Here is an 18,812-nt window from a genome sequence, read left to right as displayed (position 1 = left end):
CTCTAAGTCTTATTTTATCTTCTAGTAATAAAAGAGAGAAATAGTGAAAAAGAGATAGAAAAGTGACTAGTTAGTAAACTACCTCCGTCGATAGGTGAAGTCGGAGATTTTCTCATTCTTCCAATTCCATTAATTGCTTGACATCCCCATCCCAGTTAACGGTTGTGTCCTCTATGTTAGACGATTAAAATTTGCAAGGCGCGTAATAATATTAGCAAAAGTGACAAGTAAATAAATGCAATCCTCGGCAATTTTTTTTTTCAAAAAAAAAATATAATTTACAAGAGAAATACTACAGCTCCTTCTAGCGTCCTTTTTTATGTCTTTCTAGATGACATAAATTTAATAAATAAAAATTGTCTCAAAACGTGACCTACAAAATGTATTTTTTAAGCAAAAAAATTAAATTCACATTATCTAAAAGAACACTAAAAAAATAATAAAATGAGCTCTAGCATTTATCAATTTGCAAGGTGCGTAAAATTATTGGCAAAAGTGATAAGTAAATAAGTCCTATCCACGGTAATTATCTTTTTGAAAAGGAATTGATTTGTTGCAACTCCGCCTACCTTTAATTTTGAAGATTATTTTCTCTGTTTGCTTTTTCCTAAGAAGCAAATATTTCATATGGTGGACAACAGGACATATTAGGCTGTCATGGGCGCTTTTGCCAAAAGTGAACGAGACTACTACTCTTTTTCTCTTTTTCTCTTCTTCTCTCTCTCTCTCTCTCTTTTTTTCTTTTTTCTTTTTTTTTAAGTGAAAGAGCTAGACTACTATTCTAGTCAATAATTATGCTGTTAATTATTGGGAGCTCTTCCTGCTCTCTATTTTTTTTATTTTCAATTTGTTGTGTCAAGTGATCTCTTGCTCCCATGTGGAACCTGTGAAGGCTCGTACCCATATCTCTTGCTCGTCTTAATTCCTATTCTTCGTTCTTGTCATATCACTCTTCTTTCTTTCTTTTTTTTCATTTTTTATTTTTTGAGCTGGTTCCAGTCTTAATTTTATTTTATTTTATTTTTGCTGAGCCCTTCTTTGTCATATCCCAACTGCTACTTCTAAACCTCATCAGATCGCTGTTGGGCTTCTTGATCGTGGTCAACTCACTGTGTTGTATGGTTCTCTCTGGAAACGATCGATCATGAAGACCAACTGTTTGTGTTGGCCAAAAGGAAAGGCAGCAAGGACAACAGCCTCGTCTCTGCCCGGAGAACTATGCCGCCACTTCTCGCTCAACGAAATCAAAAGAGCGACCGACAACTTCCTTCAAGAATTGATTATCGGCGAAGGTGGCTTCGGCAATGTATACAAGGGTGTCATTGACAACGGCAACGTGACCGTGGCGATCAAGCGCATGAACCCGGAGTCACGACAAGGTGCCCATGAGTTCAAGACAGAGACCATCATGCTCTCTCAGCTTCGCCACCCACACCTCGTCCCTCTCATCGGATACTGCAACGAGGAGAGCGAGATGATCCTCGTCTACGACTACATGCCCAACGGGACTCTCCGCGACCACCTCTACGAAACCCACAACGATCCCCTTCCTTGGAAAAAAAGGCTCGAGATTTGCATCGGAGCCGCGAGTGGTTTGCAGTACCTCCACACGGGCGTGAAGCACCCTATCATCCACCGTGACGTGAAGACCACCAATATTCTGTTGGACGAGAAATTGGTGGCCAAGGTTTCGGACTTCGGGTTGTCCAAAAGGGGTCTGGATAAAACTGCGGTTAGTACCATGGTGAAGGGCACGTTGGGTTATTTGGATCCGGAATATGCAAGGCGTCGGCAACTGACGGAAAAATCCGACGTGTACTCACTTGGGGTGGTGCTGTTCGAAGTGTTGTGTGCAAGAAAGCCACTGGATCAAAAACTTGCTCCGGAGCAATGCAATTTGGCCAACTGGGCCCGTAAATGCATGGAGAGAGGGACTATCAGTGAAATAATTGATCCCTATCTAAAGGGAAAGATAGCTCCCGAGTGTTTGAAGGTATTCGTGGAGGTCGCGGAGAGTTGTGTGCGTGATCAGGGGATCCAACGGCCCACGATGAATGATGTGGTGGAAAAGCTCGGCTTTGCACTGGATCTGCAGGAGGATGCTGATGCCGCGAAGGAGAAAATCAACCCAGGTGGTGAGTATACCTATCCAGATCAGATGTTATCATTCCGTGTTCCGGAAACTACAAGTGACCATCGGTACGATAACGTTCAAAGTAGACAAGTGTTGGAATCGGACGTTGGGACCGGGTTAACCGCGACGAGTATTGGGTTGACTTACCCAAGTCTTGATTCTGATACTACCACAACTCAAGATATGTTCACGGACACCACCAACTCAAAAGCTTAGGGTTTCTTTTATGTTTTTCCAAAACGTTTTTCAAAGGGTGGGAGGCCTTCATATGGAAGTCTAATTGGGTTGGGAAAGGTAAAATAAATAAATATAGGTATGAGTGTGATTGGAGTCGTTTTGTCTATCACTTTTGCTTTTTCAGAAAATGTTGGAGTAATATAAGGAAGGATTTAGTGAGAGTTCGATATGTTTATGTGAATATATTTTGCATGGGAATTTTATGCAGTCGTCCTTAATTATATACTGGTTTTTAGACCAGAATTTTGCTTTTTTATCTTTCCCAGTGAGAAACAGACAATTTGTTCTATGCTTAATTAGTATGAAGCCAATATTTATTATAGGCTAGTTCTTTTTTATAATTGGTTTTATTAGTTTTTTTCTTTTAAATTTGTTGACATAATATGTTAAATTTTGTTAAGCCAAGAAAACAAACACTTGTGGAACTTTAATTGAATTAGGGATGATCAGCGAAAGTGTAGCAACTTCGATCACTATCAGTAATGTAGGGTTAAGTACTGGTTGATAATTGCTTAAAAGAGATGGTTATTGCACCAATATATAAGGCTATGTCTTGACATAAATTGTTTTTCACAAATACATTGTCCATTTTTTTATTATATATATATAGAATTAATACAACTCAAAGGAAAGTGTTTTCCTAGTCAATGCGCAGCAATGGACATGGTGAGGGTATGGCTGTAGCCTGTAGGTAATGGCTGGTTCGTTTGACGAGAGTTTGGGTGGTGTTGGTTCGGCTGATCGCCGAGGAATAATGTGGTCGTTTCAATTTTAGGTTGTTTTGTGTAAAACAGTAGATAATGCTTTCAATTTAATTAAACTAGCATAAAAAATAATAATTAAAAAAAAAATTGTTTCAGATCATGTTTAAAGTTTAAACCAGACAATGTAAAATTAGTAAGTACCCTTTTTACTAAAATATTTTAGGATAGAAAGCTTTTTATGTTGAGTCAAGCTAGCACTGCCTAAATGTGAGCGTTCGGAGTAATTGCTAGCTAGGTTCGGTTTTTCCAACATAAAAGTTATAATTGATAATTACAACCCTATTTTCTGATTAATTAAAAATTAATTTTAGTAGCTTTCTTCGTCATTATGTCATTTTATATTTAATATATATAATGATAGGGTATCGATCGTCTGCTTGTCATATGCATAGTTTCATGAATTAGTATACGTTTAAACTTGCCTTCAGTAAGAAAAACTGAAACACCCGATACTGCAAACCAGTATCAGAAACAACGACAAGAAGAAAAAAAACCTTTACACCTGGTACACAGAAAACAACCAGCAGAAAACAGGATCTGCAGAACCATCAAACATCAAAGATACAACAACTAACAATTAATAGACACTACAACAACAGCTCTTCTTTGATGCTCCGGCCAATTCCGGCAGAGGTCAACATTCCCAGAGCCCAGAGGTCCTTTAAATCTCCCCATTCCCAACATTCTAGTGATTTCCCCAAAAAAATTCTGCAGCATTTTCTCTTAAGTTTTGGGCCTGCTACCATATATACTTCAATTCATTTCGAGCACACCAAATAGTATAAACTGATGCACCAAGCACCAAACGGCAAATAATGGCTTTTAAGGATTTACTCCTCTAATCCTGCATGGCTAGCTAGCAAGGTGGATAACATCATCCCAATCTGTCAAAAGGAGAGAAACATTGCATATAGCCATACATTCCTTCCAAATTCTGGCACTAAAACCACATTTAAAAAACATATGCTCTCTAGACTCCATTTTACTGCCACAAAACAAACACACAACAGCCCCTTTATAGCCCCACCTGATTAATCGATCACCCGTTGTTGAATGCTCGGGTATGGCTAACGGAACCAGATTACCCTCCACCGGTCAACAAGAGAACTTTTCACTTGAATTGCATTCCATGTTTCATGACTTGTATAACTCCCCGTCTTGGAAAGCAGCCACACTGGCCTATCCTCTTTCTGCTCTCAGCTGAATCTCAGGCAACATCATCACTTGAATTTCTACCAGCTCTTCAGATCTGCCAGGCCCCCACATCCAAGCTCCATTGCTGATTGCTCAACACACTCGATAGCTTTGCACCAATACGGCTATGAGCATCGATCATAAATGATCACTTGGTATCCATAATTATCAAAAAGAATACGCAAGGGATGCCAGCAATCCATACAAAAGAAAATATCACTACCATTTCCAACCTCAAATTTTATATACTGCCTAGCCTTGTCACGGATTTTCAGCAACTTGCGCCTGCTCCACAAGCTATATATTTTGAGATATACCAATTGACCAGAAGCCCTTCCCTTTTAACAAATTTTCTTTGATCCAGGCAGCTAGCCCAACTTGAGCCAGACCGAGCATAGATATTCCATAAATGCCTAAGCATTGAGGCTTGGTTCCATTCAACGTAAACTATCTTTAATCGTTCCCAAAAAAAAAACACTATCCTTAATCGTTATGATGTAGAAAGAAAATCCATAGAAAATTATCAAAATTAAAAAATTCAATAGCTACCCGTCATAATTCTGAAAATAGATGAGCGTACACTCCAAATTAACTTTGACCCAAAAAGAGAGAAGTTTGGACACTTCAAATCTCACTACCATTAATAACTAATTGTGGGCTTCATATTGCTATAAGGTCCACCTAGGTCTCATGCTGGACTTTCTCGAAATCTATCAAATCATAAATCTAAGCCCATTTGAATAGTTCACTATTATCCATGTGAAATTTTGACATGAAAAATGCGAAAATGTGAATCAATCTTATTACATAATTAGTGGGGAAAACTTTATTTACAAATTTTGATCTTTTATCATTTTTTCAATATTACCCTTAAGCTTTAAAAGTGTCGATTTAGAGTATTCATTCTTTCAAAAAAATTTTCAATTTCAACTCTCCATTAAGATTTTTCATTAAATCCTAACAGAAGGGGTGTTAAAATTTTCAAAATACCTATTTTTTTAAAAAAAAAATTAAAAAAAATGCAACAATTTCGGCGTTAGTCAAGATTTAATGGAATTTTGCAAAAATATTCAAGTCCTAATCTTTGAAAAAAAAATATTTTTTTATATTAAAAAAAAACAAGGGTATTTTGAGAATTTTTACAAGATTTAAAGGAAAAACCTAACAAATTGTTGAAATTGTAAAAAATTGAAAGATGGATATACTAATTGACTTTTAAAAGTTTAAGAGTATGATCGTAAAAGTAAAACAAGTTTAGGGGAGGTAAATAAGATTTTTTTCTAATTAATATATTGCTATTAATTTAGAAAACAAATATGAAAATTTTAATATAAAGCACACATGTCCAAACAAGTGGACGAACTGCCCCAATTGCTACAAATCCGAACACTTCAATACCGAAAGATTGTCGTTTGCCTCCATATATCTACAAAGGAAGATGTTACAGAAGGTCACCATATAAACTTAAAGGTTGCTTAATTAACCGCCAACAAAAATAGAATTATATATATATATGGGCCTCGGTTTTTTCTGATATGCCACTTGGAATTAATAGTGAAACCGGCAGTACACATGACCACGTAGTACCGTCTTGTTTGGACAACCATTCAAGAATATGTAGTAAGAGAAAGTGAAACCAGTCATGCTGTAATGGGAGACGATTCTATGGAATGTGGATTTACATGGCAGACATTGGCTAATCCAAGGTCATTTCCCAAGGACAGTCACCAAAAACAAAGTAAATAACACGCAAGAAGGTAGCGTGATTCTTATTATGATATATCCGGTTCCGATCCTGGTGCAGAAAAAAAAACTCAAAAACCTATAAATCTCATTTGTCTATGATTGTAAATGGCTTTCGAGCATTCCTAATAGCTTTTCGGTGAGGTAATTTGATGAAAATATTAAAAAATCACTCCCAAGAGCCTCACGTACTATTATAATTAAAAAAAATTTAGTGAGTAAACAATAGTCACCAATGAGAACTCTTCACTCATCAAATCATTAAAAAAAAAAACTGTAAATTTTGTCATTTCTCTCTCTTCGCTTTTTTTCTTTCTTTCTTTCTTTCTTTATTTCTTTCTCACGCACAGCTTTATTTCGTTCTACAATGTTTTAGGATAAAAGTATATTTTTATTTCCTCTTAAACTACAATATTTCAACACTTTAGACATCCTATACCGTACAAATTTCTTGTTCACATACTCTAACAGATTTTGTGGAATTGAAGGGGCATGTTTGGGTAGCATTTTATTTTTGATTATTTTTTAAAAATATGTTGGGTAGGTTTTTTAAATTCCAATTCTACTAAAGTTTTATCAAACTTTTTCAATTTTGTCTCGGGTTCTCTAAATTATCCAAACATATATTTAAAAAACAAATTTTACCAGTATTCAGAATTTTAAATATAGTAAAGAATAATATAGTATAATACAAATTTTTAAAAATATAACCATTAGAATAAGACAAATATTCAAAAATATGATAGTTAGGAAAAAAACAAACATTCAAAAAAGATTAAATAGAAAAAGAATAAAGAAATATGAAAAAATATTATTTAAATAGAATAGTGATAGTAAATAGTTAAAATAGTGAGACTGTTGAAGTGCATTAAAAAAGTAACTCACTAGAATAGAGAAAATTAGTTTTTAACTATTTTGGCTAGTAAATTTGATGATGCTATTAGGAATGTTCTTAGAGCATTCCTAGTAGCCTCACCAAAGTAGTTATAAATCATTTTTCTCTATTCTGGTGAGCTACTTTTTTAAAATTCTCCCAGCAAGTTTACCATTTTAACTATTCACTATCACTATTCCATTTAAATAGTACTTTTTCAAATTTATTTATTCTTTCTCTATTTAATCTTTTTATACAACAAGCTACTATACATCTTCATCTTGAGATTAGATCATTGCTAAGAAGTTCACAAAAGTTTTCATTTACTTCTCAATCAAATTCAATAAATAAAGAAAAGATAAATGAAAAAACCACAAAGTTTATGTCAGACACAAAGAAACCTTCGTACCCATGAAATAAGGACATCATCGTGTGAGAGAAATGAGAGATGTGAGAAGAAAATGGGAGAAAAAAGGACAAAAGTGTGTTATGATCATGTGAGAGAGAAATGAGAAACAAAATTAGTGAGAGAGTTGGTGAGTGAATATTACTCATCAAAATTGGTGAGTGAAAAATATAAAGATATATGGTAGCTTGTTATATAAAAAAATTAAATAGAAAAAAAAAAAAAATCTAAAAAACACCAATTTTAATGAGTAATATTTACTCACTAACTCTCTCATTAATTTTGTTTCTCATTTCTCTTTCATATGATTACGGCACACTTTTTTATCTTTTTTTTCTCTCATTTTCTTCTCTCATCTCTCATTTCTCTCACACGATGATGTCTTTATTTCATGGACATAAAGATTTCTTTGTTTCTGATATAAACTTTGTGGTTCTTTCATTTATCTTTTCTTTATTTCTTGAATTTGATTAAGAAGCAAATAAAAACTTCTATGAATCTTTTAGCAATGATCTAATTTCAAGATGAAGATGTATGGTAGCTAGTTGTATAAAAAGATTAAATAGAGAACGAATAAATAAATCTAAAAAAAATGTTATTTAAATGGAATAGAGATAGTGAATAATTAAAATGATGAGGCTGCAGGTAGAATTTTAAAAAAATAGCTCACCAGAATAGAAAAAAATAATTTTTAACTAATTTAATCAGTAAAATTTTGTGAGTAAGAAAACAAAAATATATTTTAAAAAAAAAAGTCAAATGGGGTAGTTAGGGCGAGAAAAAAAAAAAATAAAACAAAAAACTGGAGAGGGTGGTGGGGTTTTTCTAAGTTCGTCCTTTATGGTAAGTAAAGGTTGAGCGCAGACACCGAGGAGAGTATCAGTCGCTATTTCCGCGTTTGATGTGAATCGTGGTTTAATTTTCTATTCCACGGTCTGATGTTGATCTTGGAGACGTGTTAATTTCATAGAGTCATTGGTCAACTGTCTTGACACTCACCAATAATGCTAGTGTGTAAAGCGAATAAAATATATTCTTTTATTGGATAATGATGCTATTTTTTTTTTAAAAAAAAAAAAGACATATACTTGCAAGCAAACTAGCTCCCACGTCAGCTCCAAGCAAAAGAAGACAAGACTACAAAAGAGCCAATAGAGAGCAAAAACCTGAGAACAAAGTTCTAAATCTGACAAGCTCAAAATAATATTACAAATTTTAGAAAATAAATGTATATATATATATATATATATATATATATATATATATATATATATATATATATATAGAGAGAGAGAGAGAGAGAGAGAGAGAGAGAGAGAGGTTCTTAATTAATAGATTTCTACAAGCATTGAAATTAATGGAAGCACAAAAAACATGCTAAATTATATACGTACACATACTAAAATTGTGTAAGTCAAGTTATAGTACTTCTACAACGCCCGAGATGCATGTCAAATGTTTTGATCTAGAATTTTACAATATGGAAATGTTTGTATTTTAGCTATTTTTAAATTTGATTTTTCTTTGTTTCCTCATCGATCACAAATTTTCTTTGTTAATTTCCTCACCATTATATTCTGCATGTATAGATGTCAAATTGTATTTTACTCACAACTCACGAAATTGCGTTTCAGTTCTGATAATCATGATTCACTAATAATGTGCCTTTTGAAAATGCAGCAATTTCATCATGATCATGACATTCAATTCATAGCAGGAGCAATTTCATCATCATCCTGAGCACCACCCGAATTAAATACATATCATTTCTTTTTCTTTTTTCTTTTCTTTTCTTTTCTTTTCTTCTTCTTCTTCTTCTTTTTTTTTTTTTTTTTTTTTTTTTTTTTTTTTTTTTATAAAGCAAATCAAACCCAATCAGCTAGCTAGAAGTAACAGAACTAAATTAAACACATATCTTATTTTTAATAAATTTATTGTTTTGTTTTGTCAGTTACGGTTTTTAAATATTTTACTTATTTATCAATTTTAAAATGCATGTATTTCTTATTTATTATTAAATTCTGTAAGTATGAATTTTTGTTAATCAATTGCATTTACCCTCGGGTTATATTTGATCTTTATTTTATCATATTGAGCTGTTATGCACTTGGTTATTGTTATTCAATTTAATTAGCATTATATATACCAATTTGAAGAAAGGTAGTTACATGAAAGTTATTATATATATTTTATTGTTTCTCATGTGAGTCTTTCTTACCTAAATACCCTAATGTTACCATGTAAATGTATTTCTAGATAATGGGAAAGCCAACTATTATCGTTTACTTTTTCATAAGAAAAAAATTCACAAAGTTTAAAAGCCAATGCTAGTATTAATGCATCAATTAATATTGCTAATGTTTGATATCCCAACTTCTAAAATTTCTTCTACAAAATCTTGAGAAGGTGAAGGGTGCAGAAATTATCTCTGCAGGAAACTGATGGGAGGGGATTTCTGCAACAGCTGCGTGTTAGACTCAAAGGTGAGAAGCTTCTGGAAACACTGATCTTGGCCCGATTAATTTGGCTAAGACGAAACTCTTTCATCTTCAATAGATCCTTCTCGGACCCCGCCTCTATGATTTCTCATGCCCGGGATATTATGTCAACTTTCACTGAAATCCATTTTCGGTCTCTTGAGAGTGGACTGCCTCACTCTCAGTCTCGATGGGAAAGGCCTCTGTTGGGTTGGAAGAAAATTAACTGGGATGCGGCTCTGGAGATATCAAACAAGAGGATCGGCATAGGACTGGTGGTGCGTGATGATGTCGGTGTAGTGGTAGCTGCTTCAACAGTGTGTATCCCTTTTGTCACTAATCCAATGTTGGCTGAAGCTCTAGGGGCTTGGCATGCACACCTGTTCTGCAGGCAGCAGAGGTATACCCATGTGGTGTTTGAAGGTGACTCCTAGGTGGTGGTGAATGCACTGAGGAAGGATGGCCCTTACTGGACGAGTTACGGCCAAATAATAGAAGATACACGTTCTTGTTTCCAGTTCATCCAGTCGTGGGAAGTAAATTTTGTTAGGCGTGAGGCTAATTGTGCTGCACATGAAATGGCAAAATATGCAGTGGGTTCTCAAGTTAATCATGTTTGGATGGGGGAGTGTCCTCCTCCTATCCAAAGTATTGTAGTCTCTGAGACATCTTTTGACGCTTAATGAGATCAATTTCTCTATTCAAAAAATAAATAAATAAAATTGATATTAGTTCATTGGAGCATGCACGTTGATCCATACCAACCTACTCTTTCAAAGTACCTGAATATCGGGGGCAAGTTAGTCATCTTCGTAGCTTTCAACCTCCATGATTTAAATTATTTCCTTCATGGCTTGAATATTCATTTGATAAAGATACAACCATTTGTATGTCATGCTTTCTCTTTAGTAAGTCATGTGGAAATTCTTCACAACATGTATTCACTATTAATGGATTCGATAATTGGAAGAAAGTTAGAAATGTAAAAGAATGTTGTTTTCCCACTCATATAAGGAAATATTCTAATTAGATCTCTTTACAGAATTGTCAAGAGGTCATATGAGGACTTGATGAACCAAATTCAATACATATACTAAAGGAGTTTGATAATTTCACATATGAACAAATTGCAAACACGGATGTAGTTAAAAGCTTCAATTTCGGGTATTTGCATTTCAATGCGTTGCTTTCAGAGGTTGGATGTAATTGTTGGTTCAACCCATTGTGAAATTTTTCTTGAAATATTAGATTTTGTGGTATCATATAATGAAAAAGGTTGCTGAAGTGATAACTAAAGCTCTAAAAAGTTCCTCTTACACATCACCAAGGATACAAAAAATATATTTTACGTGTACTTATCAACCAAAGTGAAGAATAAAATTCTCGAAAAAATTGGTGGTGCAAAGTTTTGCATAATTGTTGATGAAGCTCGTTGTCTATAATTTTAAAATTTGTCAACAAAGATGGCTTTGTGCAATAACATTTTTGGGGGGCTTGTTCATATCCTTAATACTGCAACATTAATCCTAAATAATTTGATATATTTTGTATTGTCTCATCACAATCAAGACATTCAAAACATTCGAGAGCAGAGATACGACAATACAACTAACATGCGAGGTGAGTGTAATGGATTGCAAGCTTTGGTTTGAAATGTTTGTCTATACGATTACTACATCCATTTTTTAATTCACACATCGTTTGCAATTGACATTAGTGGCGGAATCAAAAAAAGTTATTATCGTCCACCATTTTTTTACTAAATCGATGTATATTGTCAATCTTGTTAATGTCTCTTGCCATTGTAACGAAGAAGTGAGAGTATCCTGCGAGTAAGTTGTTCAAGCTGTCAAAATTGTTTACATCATTGAAATTAATGAGAACTTAATCAAATTGCCACTTTACAGTGTGATGGATATACTCATACGGGGTTCTCACCTGATATTCATTTCTGCCTTGATCAAAATGTTCAGTCCAACATGTGTAGTTCCTCTTAAAATCATTAATCAAGACAACTAAAGCTAGGTTTGATCATTGATTTCTACTTATTTTTAAAAAGAAATTTGTAGACTCTTTGTAATGTCTATATTATTGTGATGAATGACTATATATACATATCAATCACTTGAATCACGTTCAAATATTCCTACAAAAAAAAAAAAATCTTTTTTTTTTTTAACAGATAACACAAGTCACCATATATTACTGAAGAACGCCCGAAGGCAATTACATAGAATAGAGGTATAAGACCCCATACACCCTAAGTCAGAAAAATCTAACTTAAAACAGCTATCTAAACAACACACAAATATTACTTGAACAACGTTTGAACCGCTCTTTACATTTAAGCACAATCTAAACAAAGAAAAAGAGGGCTAATCTAGCTACTATGCCAACAAATTGTCCAATAACAATTGAGCATTACAAAGGCAGACTGTGAACGAAAACTCAAACAGAAACCAAACGAAACCGGCATTGGGTAAAAGCTGTCATCGGCACCAGCGCGTGTAAACTGTAAACACGCGCCTTCATCGGGAACTTCCCTCTACAGCAGATGACCGCCAAAACCAACGATCTCCACCATAGAGAGACGCGTGTCATGAAGGACCCAACCGAAGAACACAGATCTGGCTCTAAAGAAGACATCAAAAAAGCACAGCCAGAAAAACTTGCCGGAGACACACCAGAAAAGCCGCTCCCAACATAGACGTCCCGTGTAGCCTTCTGCCAGGAAAACTAATAGAAAAAAACACAAGGAAAACTAAAAAGCAACCTTCATAGCCCTATAATTAAGGACTAAGAGAATATCAACCACAATCGGATCTAGCCCGGGGAAACAAAACTCTCTAAAAGGGATATGAGATAAACCAAAGCAAATAAAACAAGAAAAAACATAAAGGAAATGAAAGAGGAGAGGAGGGAAGAGAAGAGACCCTTCCCTCCTCCCTCACCGGCTGTACGAAGAAGAAGGATACTAGGAGAGAGAAGAGAAGTTTTGAAAGGGCAGCGGCTGACCTCATATATTTTATACAAAATTTTCTAATTATTTAAACCTATATATTCATAATCCATTAATGTTCTCCCATTCTATATATTTGATCTGTTACCTCCAAACGTGCTTCATTTGAATAGTTTTCCCTAGCAGAAAACGAAAGGTTGACTTCTCTTGATTCAAAATTGTCACTACGCGTAAAAAGTCCTACGGGACCTATACTTGCCTTCTCTTTAATCTAGATAGCAAGCATATCCGTACGGTACATGTGAGGGATATATAGAGATCACTGTTGCTTTAGAAAAAGCAAAGCCAGAAAAAACCAAACTTCATTTTTTTTAATTGTTTAATATAAAGGAAGATTTGACTCTTATAGCCTTATTGTTTTTCAAAAAGAGAAGAAAAAAATATATATATTCACACGTGGTAAGTTTTCCACCTTGGGCCAGACTAATTGTAAATTAGTGCTTTTTTTTGACTCTCGTGGAGGTGTCCTTCGGATTTGACCAGACCTGAGTCTCCTGTCCCTTGGGTTGCAGTGAAGCCAAGCCACATGTGGTCTTCCATGGGACCCCTTTGGGCTTTGGATCTCCTGTCCCTTGGGTTTCAGTGAAGCCAATCCTCCATGTGGTCTTCCATGGGACCCCTTTCTTAGTCTCCCCTGCCTCACTACTTACGCGTCCACTACTCGGATGCCCATATGTTTTTATAGTACTTCTCGCAGCTTTGCTTAACCCCACTCACCCATCAGTTAGATTCTACTCATTTCACCATGCAAAGCTCATGCAAATCATATGTCTGCCTCTTCTCTGTTTTTGTCTCCCTGAATTACCTAACAACCGTAACCGCTAAGCCCGCCTCCTCTCCTTATTCCGGCACGGATAATGTCGTGCTTAACTGCGGCTCCTCTGCTATCTCAACTGACCCTGAATGCAAGGAGTGTACCGGAGATGTTGGTTCAAAATCCATTCCCTCACAACCTAATGAAACCTTGACAGTCTCAAAAAACAACAGTACCGCTCCAAAACACAAGTACTCAAAACGCACGAAATCGCTCTTGTTCCTCGCCATTTTTGGAGCTTCCCTAGGTGTCGCAACTGTTTTTCTTCTCTTGGGCTTAACAATTTTCATGCAGAGGAAGAGAGCAAAGCCCCACAAGAACCAAACATCAGTAGCTCTTGAAGGATTGTGCCGTCGATTTACTCTGGCAGAGATTCGTACTGCCACAAATAATTTTGACAGGAATCTTATCATTGGAAGAGGCGGCTGTGGCTACGTGTTTAAAGGTCACATCGATGATGAACTCAAACCGGTAGCCATCAAGATCTTTGGGCCAACCTCGAAACAAGGGTTCCACGAGTTTCGAACGGAGATCGAAATGCTATCAAAGCTCCGTCACCCCCACCTGGTCCCTTTGATCGGTTACTGCAACGATGAGCCGCACATGATCATTGTGTATGACTTCATGGCCAACAGAACGCTTCGTGATCATCTTTACAACACGGATAATCCTCCGTTGTCATGGAAGCAGAGGCTGGAGATTTGTATTGGTGCCGCTCGAGGACTATTGTACCTCCATGAAGGGGCGGAACACCCGATCATACACCGCGACGTCAATACCAGCAACATTCTGCTCGACGAGAATTGGGTGACCAAGGTTTCGGACTTTGGGCTGTCCAGACGGGGCCCTACAAGCCTGTCAAAGAGCCACGTCACCACGGATGTGAAGGGCACCTTCGGGTATATGGACCCGGAGTATTTCTGGACCTCTCATCTAACGCTGAAATCCGACGTGTTTGGGTTTGGGGTGGTGTTGTTTGAGGTGTTGTGCGCAAGACCAGCGGTGGATACGGGTCTAGATGATGAGCAACAAAGTTTGGCCCTATGGGCGCAGCAGTGTTTTGAAGATCGTACACTTGATCGGATCATTGATCCCCGTCTGATCGGTAAAATTGCGCCGGAGAGCTTAAAGGTGTACGCGAAGATTGCGTATAAATGTTTACACGATTTTAGAGATCGACGGCCCAAAATGGCTAAAGTGTTGAGGGCCCTTGAGCTTGCAATGGAGTTGCAGGAGATTGCTGATGGTGGGGCTCATACGGTGGTGATCGACAAGGAAGTTCCATCACGTGGGAAAGGGAATCCGGTGGTGTCAAGACCAGCGAACAATGGTGATCTGGTGCATTTGTGTCCAACGTTTTGGAAGAGCAGTATATCCCGAAAGGAACTTGTAAGGTTTTTCAGTGACAAGGCATTTAAATGGGTTAAATCACCAAAGCCTCGCTGTCTAAAGGCATATTGTTGTGGGGCTCCCGAGTATGATGGCTTGCCACGTGTCCAGGTGCAAAAGCCTAATTTAAGATGCGGCGGACCATATACGACGCCGGGGAAGATTTTAATTGAGATTACAAACGTCGAAGTCCAATAATTGTACATAAATGAAAGAATGGCACGTGGAGGCGACGATCTGCTGTCCGGCGTGGGGCAGTGGCAGCGGGCGGTGGCTGGGAGGGTTTTTTTTTTTTCGTTTTTTAAACTGAAAGAAGGGTTACATCCAGTGTTTTGTTAACACTTGTTTTTCTTGTTTAATGCTGATGTGTCAGTTTCTCATTTGTTGGCAGAAAAGTCTTGGGTTTTGCCAAAACCTGATAGAAGTTATTCTCTTTTGGTTGACTTGAACATTCCAAGGCAATGTAAATATTCTTGATAGAAAAAGCAATACTTGTTTTAAAGGTGCACTTCATTTTGTTTATCTCCTTTCCTATTTATTAAATTAATATTTACCTTAAAAGTTCACGTTGATAAAAATTAATAAGTTTAATTATCTAATTAATATTTTAATACTTCTAGCATACGTGAGCTTAAATTCTCTCTTAGCAAATGTGACTCAATACATAAAATATTTTAATTAAATTAGCTAATTAACTTTGAAGTCAGAATTCTAAGAATTTAAGCTTACATTTAGTATGTGAAATAACTTTTCTAGTGAAAAAAAAAAAAATAGCTATTATTAAAAATAGAAGAAGCTGAAATTGAATAAGTACTATTCATATATATGTTAGAAATAATTTATATTGATCTGTCTTACTTCATAGCATGTGAAGTAACAAAATAAAAACATACATTCATTGTTTGATAATGAGCTTCTCATCTCTGATTTTTCAGCCATCGTCTTGTTTATAGTGTGTGGAGGAGTCTAGTTTCTCAACCATAATTCTCAAATGACCTAATGAAGTCTAATGAGCCAACTCTATTTATTTATAGGGTAAGAGTACATGACTTCTTCAAGTGCTTACATAATAGGTCAAACCCATTATGGACCAAAAATAAAAAGGGACTATGCTAGTCCACCCAAAAGGAATAAATACAACAATCTCCCACTTTGACAGCATAAGTCACTAAAACACAAAACAAACACAAATAAGCATTTCAAAACACAGTATGATCTAAAAGTGTTTGCAAGTGACAAGTTATAATACATCGAGAAGATGCATAACATACAACAAGCACTTGCAATCACGTGATCAAGACATAGAATGCAAGTGTAAAACACAAATAGCACAATAGTGATCACTACATATTCACATGAAGCCAACTGAGACTCATACACAATGCCTCGTATTACAACACCAATGTCATGGTTCACACAAATGCGCACAGAACAATACATGACAACACAAAACGAGTACTCATGAGACACAAAACTACACATAACTCCCACAAACTCAATAGAACAAAAGACTCTACTAAACCCATATGAATCACATGCTCCTGAAAACACTCTAGGAGACAACTCCTTAGTTAGCAAATCTGCTGACATATGTTCTATGAGAGTATGCACAACACATAAGTGAGACTCAGCTACTTTCTCTCTAACAAACAAATATTTATATCAATATGCTCGGATCGCAAAGAGCTTCCAATGTTCTGAGAGAAAGAAAGAGCTGCAGAATTATCATAACCAGCCCTGAGATAAAATTTCGCAACCATATAGCCTGACTTGTAGCTTGGTAACAAGCTATAAACTTTGCCTCCATAGTTGAGAAAACTGTAAGCGTCTATTTGACAAGTTTCCACAAAACAGCTTCTCCTACCATCATAAAAGTATATCCAGAAGTGGATCTCCTATCATCTGAATAACCTACAAAGTCCGCATCAGAATATTCAACTACATCAAGAATGTCGGATCGGTGATATGTCAGCATAAAATCTTTAGTGTCATTTCAAGTATCCCAGTACTTTATTTGCAGCTGTCCAATGACTTGAGCCTGGATCACTCAAGTACCTCCTAAGTACACCTACAACATAAGCAATATCAGGTTATGTACATACTTGAGCATACATGAAGCTGCCCACAACTGATACATATGGAATTGCTTGCATATGAGTTCTTTCATTGTCACTCTGGGGACATTGAAACTTTGAAAATACATCACCTCTCACAATTAGCGCATTTCCAAGAGAGCAGGACTGCATATGAAAACTACTCAAAACTCAGTCAATATAGGTTTTCTGAGATAATCCAAGAACACCATCAGTTCTATCACGAAGAATCTATATACCTAATACATAAAAAGCTTCACCAAGGTCTTTCATATTAAAATAGGAAGACAACATACGTTTAGTTTCAAACAGGAGCGCCTTATCATTTGCTGCAAGCAATATATCATCCACATAAAACACAAGAAAAAATATATCTGCTCTTACTGACCTTGAAGCTTGTTTAAGCCAATAAATCGACCTTTTAAGCTTGCACACCACATGTCATTTACCATTCACCTGAAAACCCCTTGGTTACTATGTATACACATTTTCAGATAGATGCCTATTTAGATTTTTTTTTTTTTTTTTTTTTTTTTTGGCCCAGTTTCATTATACTTCCTATAATACTCACCACCTCTATCTGATCTTACAACTTTAACATTCTTATCTCTCTGAAGATCAACAGTAGCCTTAAAACTTTAAAGGCTTCTAAAGATTCCAACTTTTCACGAATAACCTCAAAATTACCATAACGTGAATAATCATCAATAAAGGTGATGAAGTACCTATAGTTTCCCAAAATAGCAGGAATAATGGGTCCACATATATCAATGTGTATCAGTTCTATGGCATTCTCACTTCTCTCATCCTTTTGTCTTCTAGATTTAGAAGCAATCTTCCCTTTAACACAATCAACATAAGTATCAAAATTAGAAAAATCTAGGTTAACAAGAATACCATATTTAATTAACCTTTCAATTCTTAGCCTAGAAATACAGTCTAAATGTCTGTGCCACAACATAGAAGAAGTCTCAATGTTCTTACTACACTTGGAAACAACAACAACATTCACAAAAGAAGCACTAGAAGAGAAATGAGATAAAGAGTGCATCGAGTCAATCATGTATAAACCATCACGCAATGTACCAGAACCAACCACAACATAATTATTATAAATGATAACCATTCTATTTCCAATCTAAAATAAATATCAACATTTTTCCAAAATAGAAATAGAGATAAGGCTCCTTCTAAATCCAAAAAAATCCCAAGAGGACAAAACAAGATTTGCAGTGCCAATATATTCACCTTCAACCTCCACACCGTTTCCCATGTTCACCTTCAACTCCCCATTATTCGGTTTTCTGGTGCTTTGTAATTCATTTATTCTTTAACCAAGCCATATATTTCTTGCAATTTGTCTTCTTGTGCCCATTCACATGACAAAACTTACATTTTCCTTTAAATTCTTCTGTTTTAGGCTCCTAATAGATACCTACGCCAGTTGGTTGATAAAACTTTCTGAATTTCTTTACTTTATGACTTGTGACACTATTGCCGCCCTTATAATTTTTTCTTTCTTTCTTAAAATGTCCATTATCTTTTGTCATCATAAAAACAGCATGACTTTTCATTTCTCTACTTTGTCGAACTTAGTGAACTTATCCCCCAACAGCAGCCAAAAAAAATAAAAAAGCCTTAACACTATCGGTACAAGTAATACTCTGC

At 35.7% G+C, this 18,812-nt stretch overlaps 2 protein-coding genes across 2 annotated transcripts; both read left to right on the top strand.

Annotated features, from left to right (window-relative positions):
• Nucleotides 1-798: 798 nt before the first annotated feature.
• LOC133859580 (receptor-like protein kinase FERONIA) lies at nt 799-2,552 on the top strand. The gene has a single exon (XM_062295021.1). It carries the CDS (start codon nt 1,145-1,147, stop codon nt 2,348-2,350), a length of 1,206 nt encoding a protein of 401 aa, XP_062151005.1. The 5' UTR covers nt 799-1,144; the 3' UTR covers nt 2,351-2,552.
• Nucleotides 2,553-13,547: 10,995 nt separating this feature from the next.
• LOC133859579 (receptor-like protein kinase FERONIA) lies at nt 13,548-15,559 on the top strand. The gene has a single exon (XM_062295020.1). The coding sequence runs from the start codon at nt 13,594-13,596 to the stop codon at nt 15,247-15,249; it is 1,656 nt and encodes a 551-aa protein (XP_062151004.1). The 5' UTR covers nt 13,548-13,593; the 3' UTR covers nt 15,250-15,559.
• The last annotated feature ends 3,253 nt before the right edge of the window (nt 15,560-18,812 follow it).

Source organism: Alnus glutinosa, chromosome 2 (assembly GCF_958979055.1).
Source record: "Alnus glutinosa chromosome 2, dhAlnGlut1.1, whole genome shotgun sequence".
In the NCBI taxonomy this organism is placed as follows: Eukaryota; Viridiplantae; Streptophyta; class Magnoliopsida; order Fagales; family Betulaceae; genus Alnus; species Alnus glutinosa.
The sequence above is the reverse complement of the archived record's forward strand: the minus strand, read 5'-3'. Positions and strand labels throughout refer to the sequence as shown.

What these genes read in the sequence shown, in the direction of transcription:
- LOC133859579 (XM_062295020.1), top strand. Translation starts at nt 13,594, where the DNA reads ATGCAAAGCTCATGCAAATCATATGTCTGCCTCTTCTCTGTTTTTGTC.
- LOC133859580 (XM_062295021.1), top strand. Translation starts at nt 1,145, where the DNA reads ATGAAGACCAACTGTTTGTGTTGGCCAAAAGGAAAGGCAGCAAGGACA.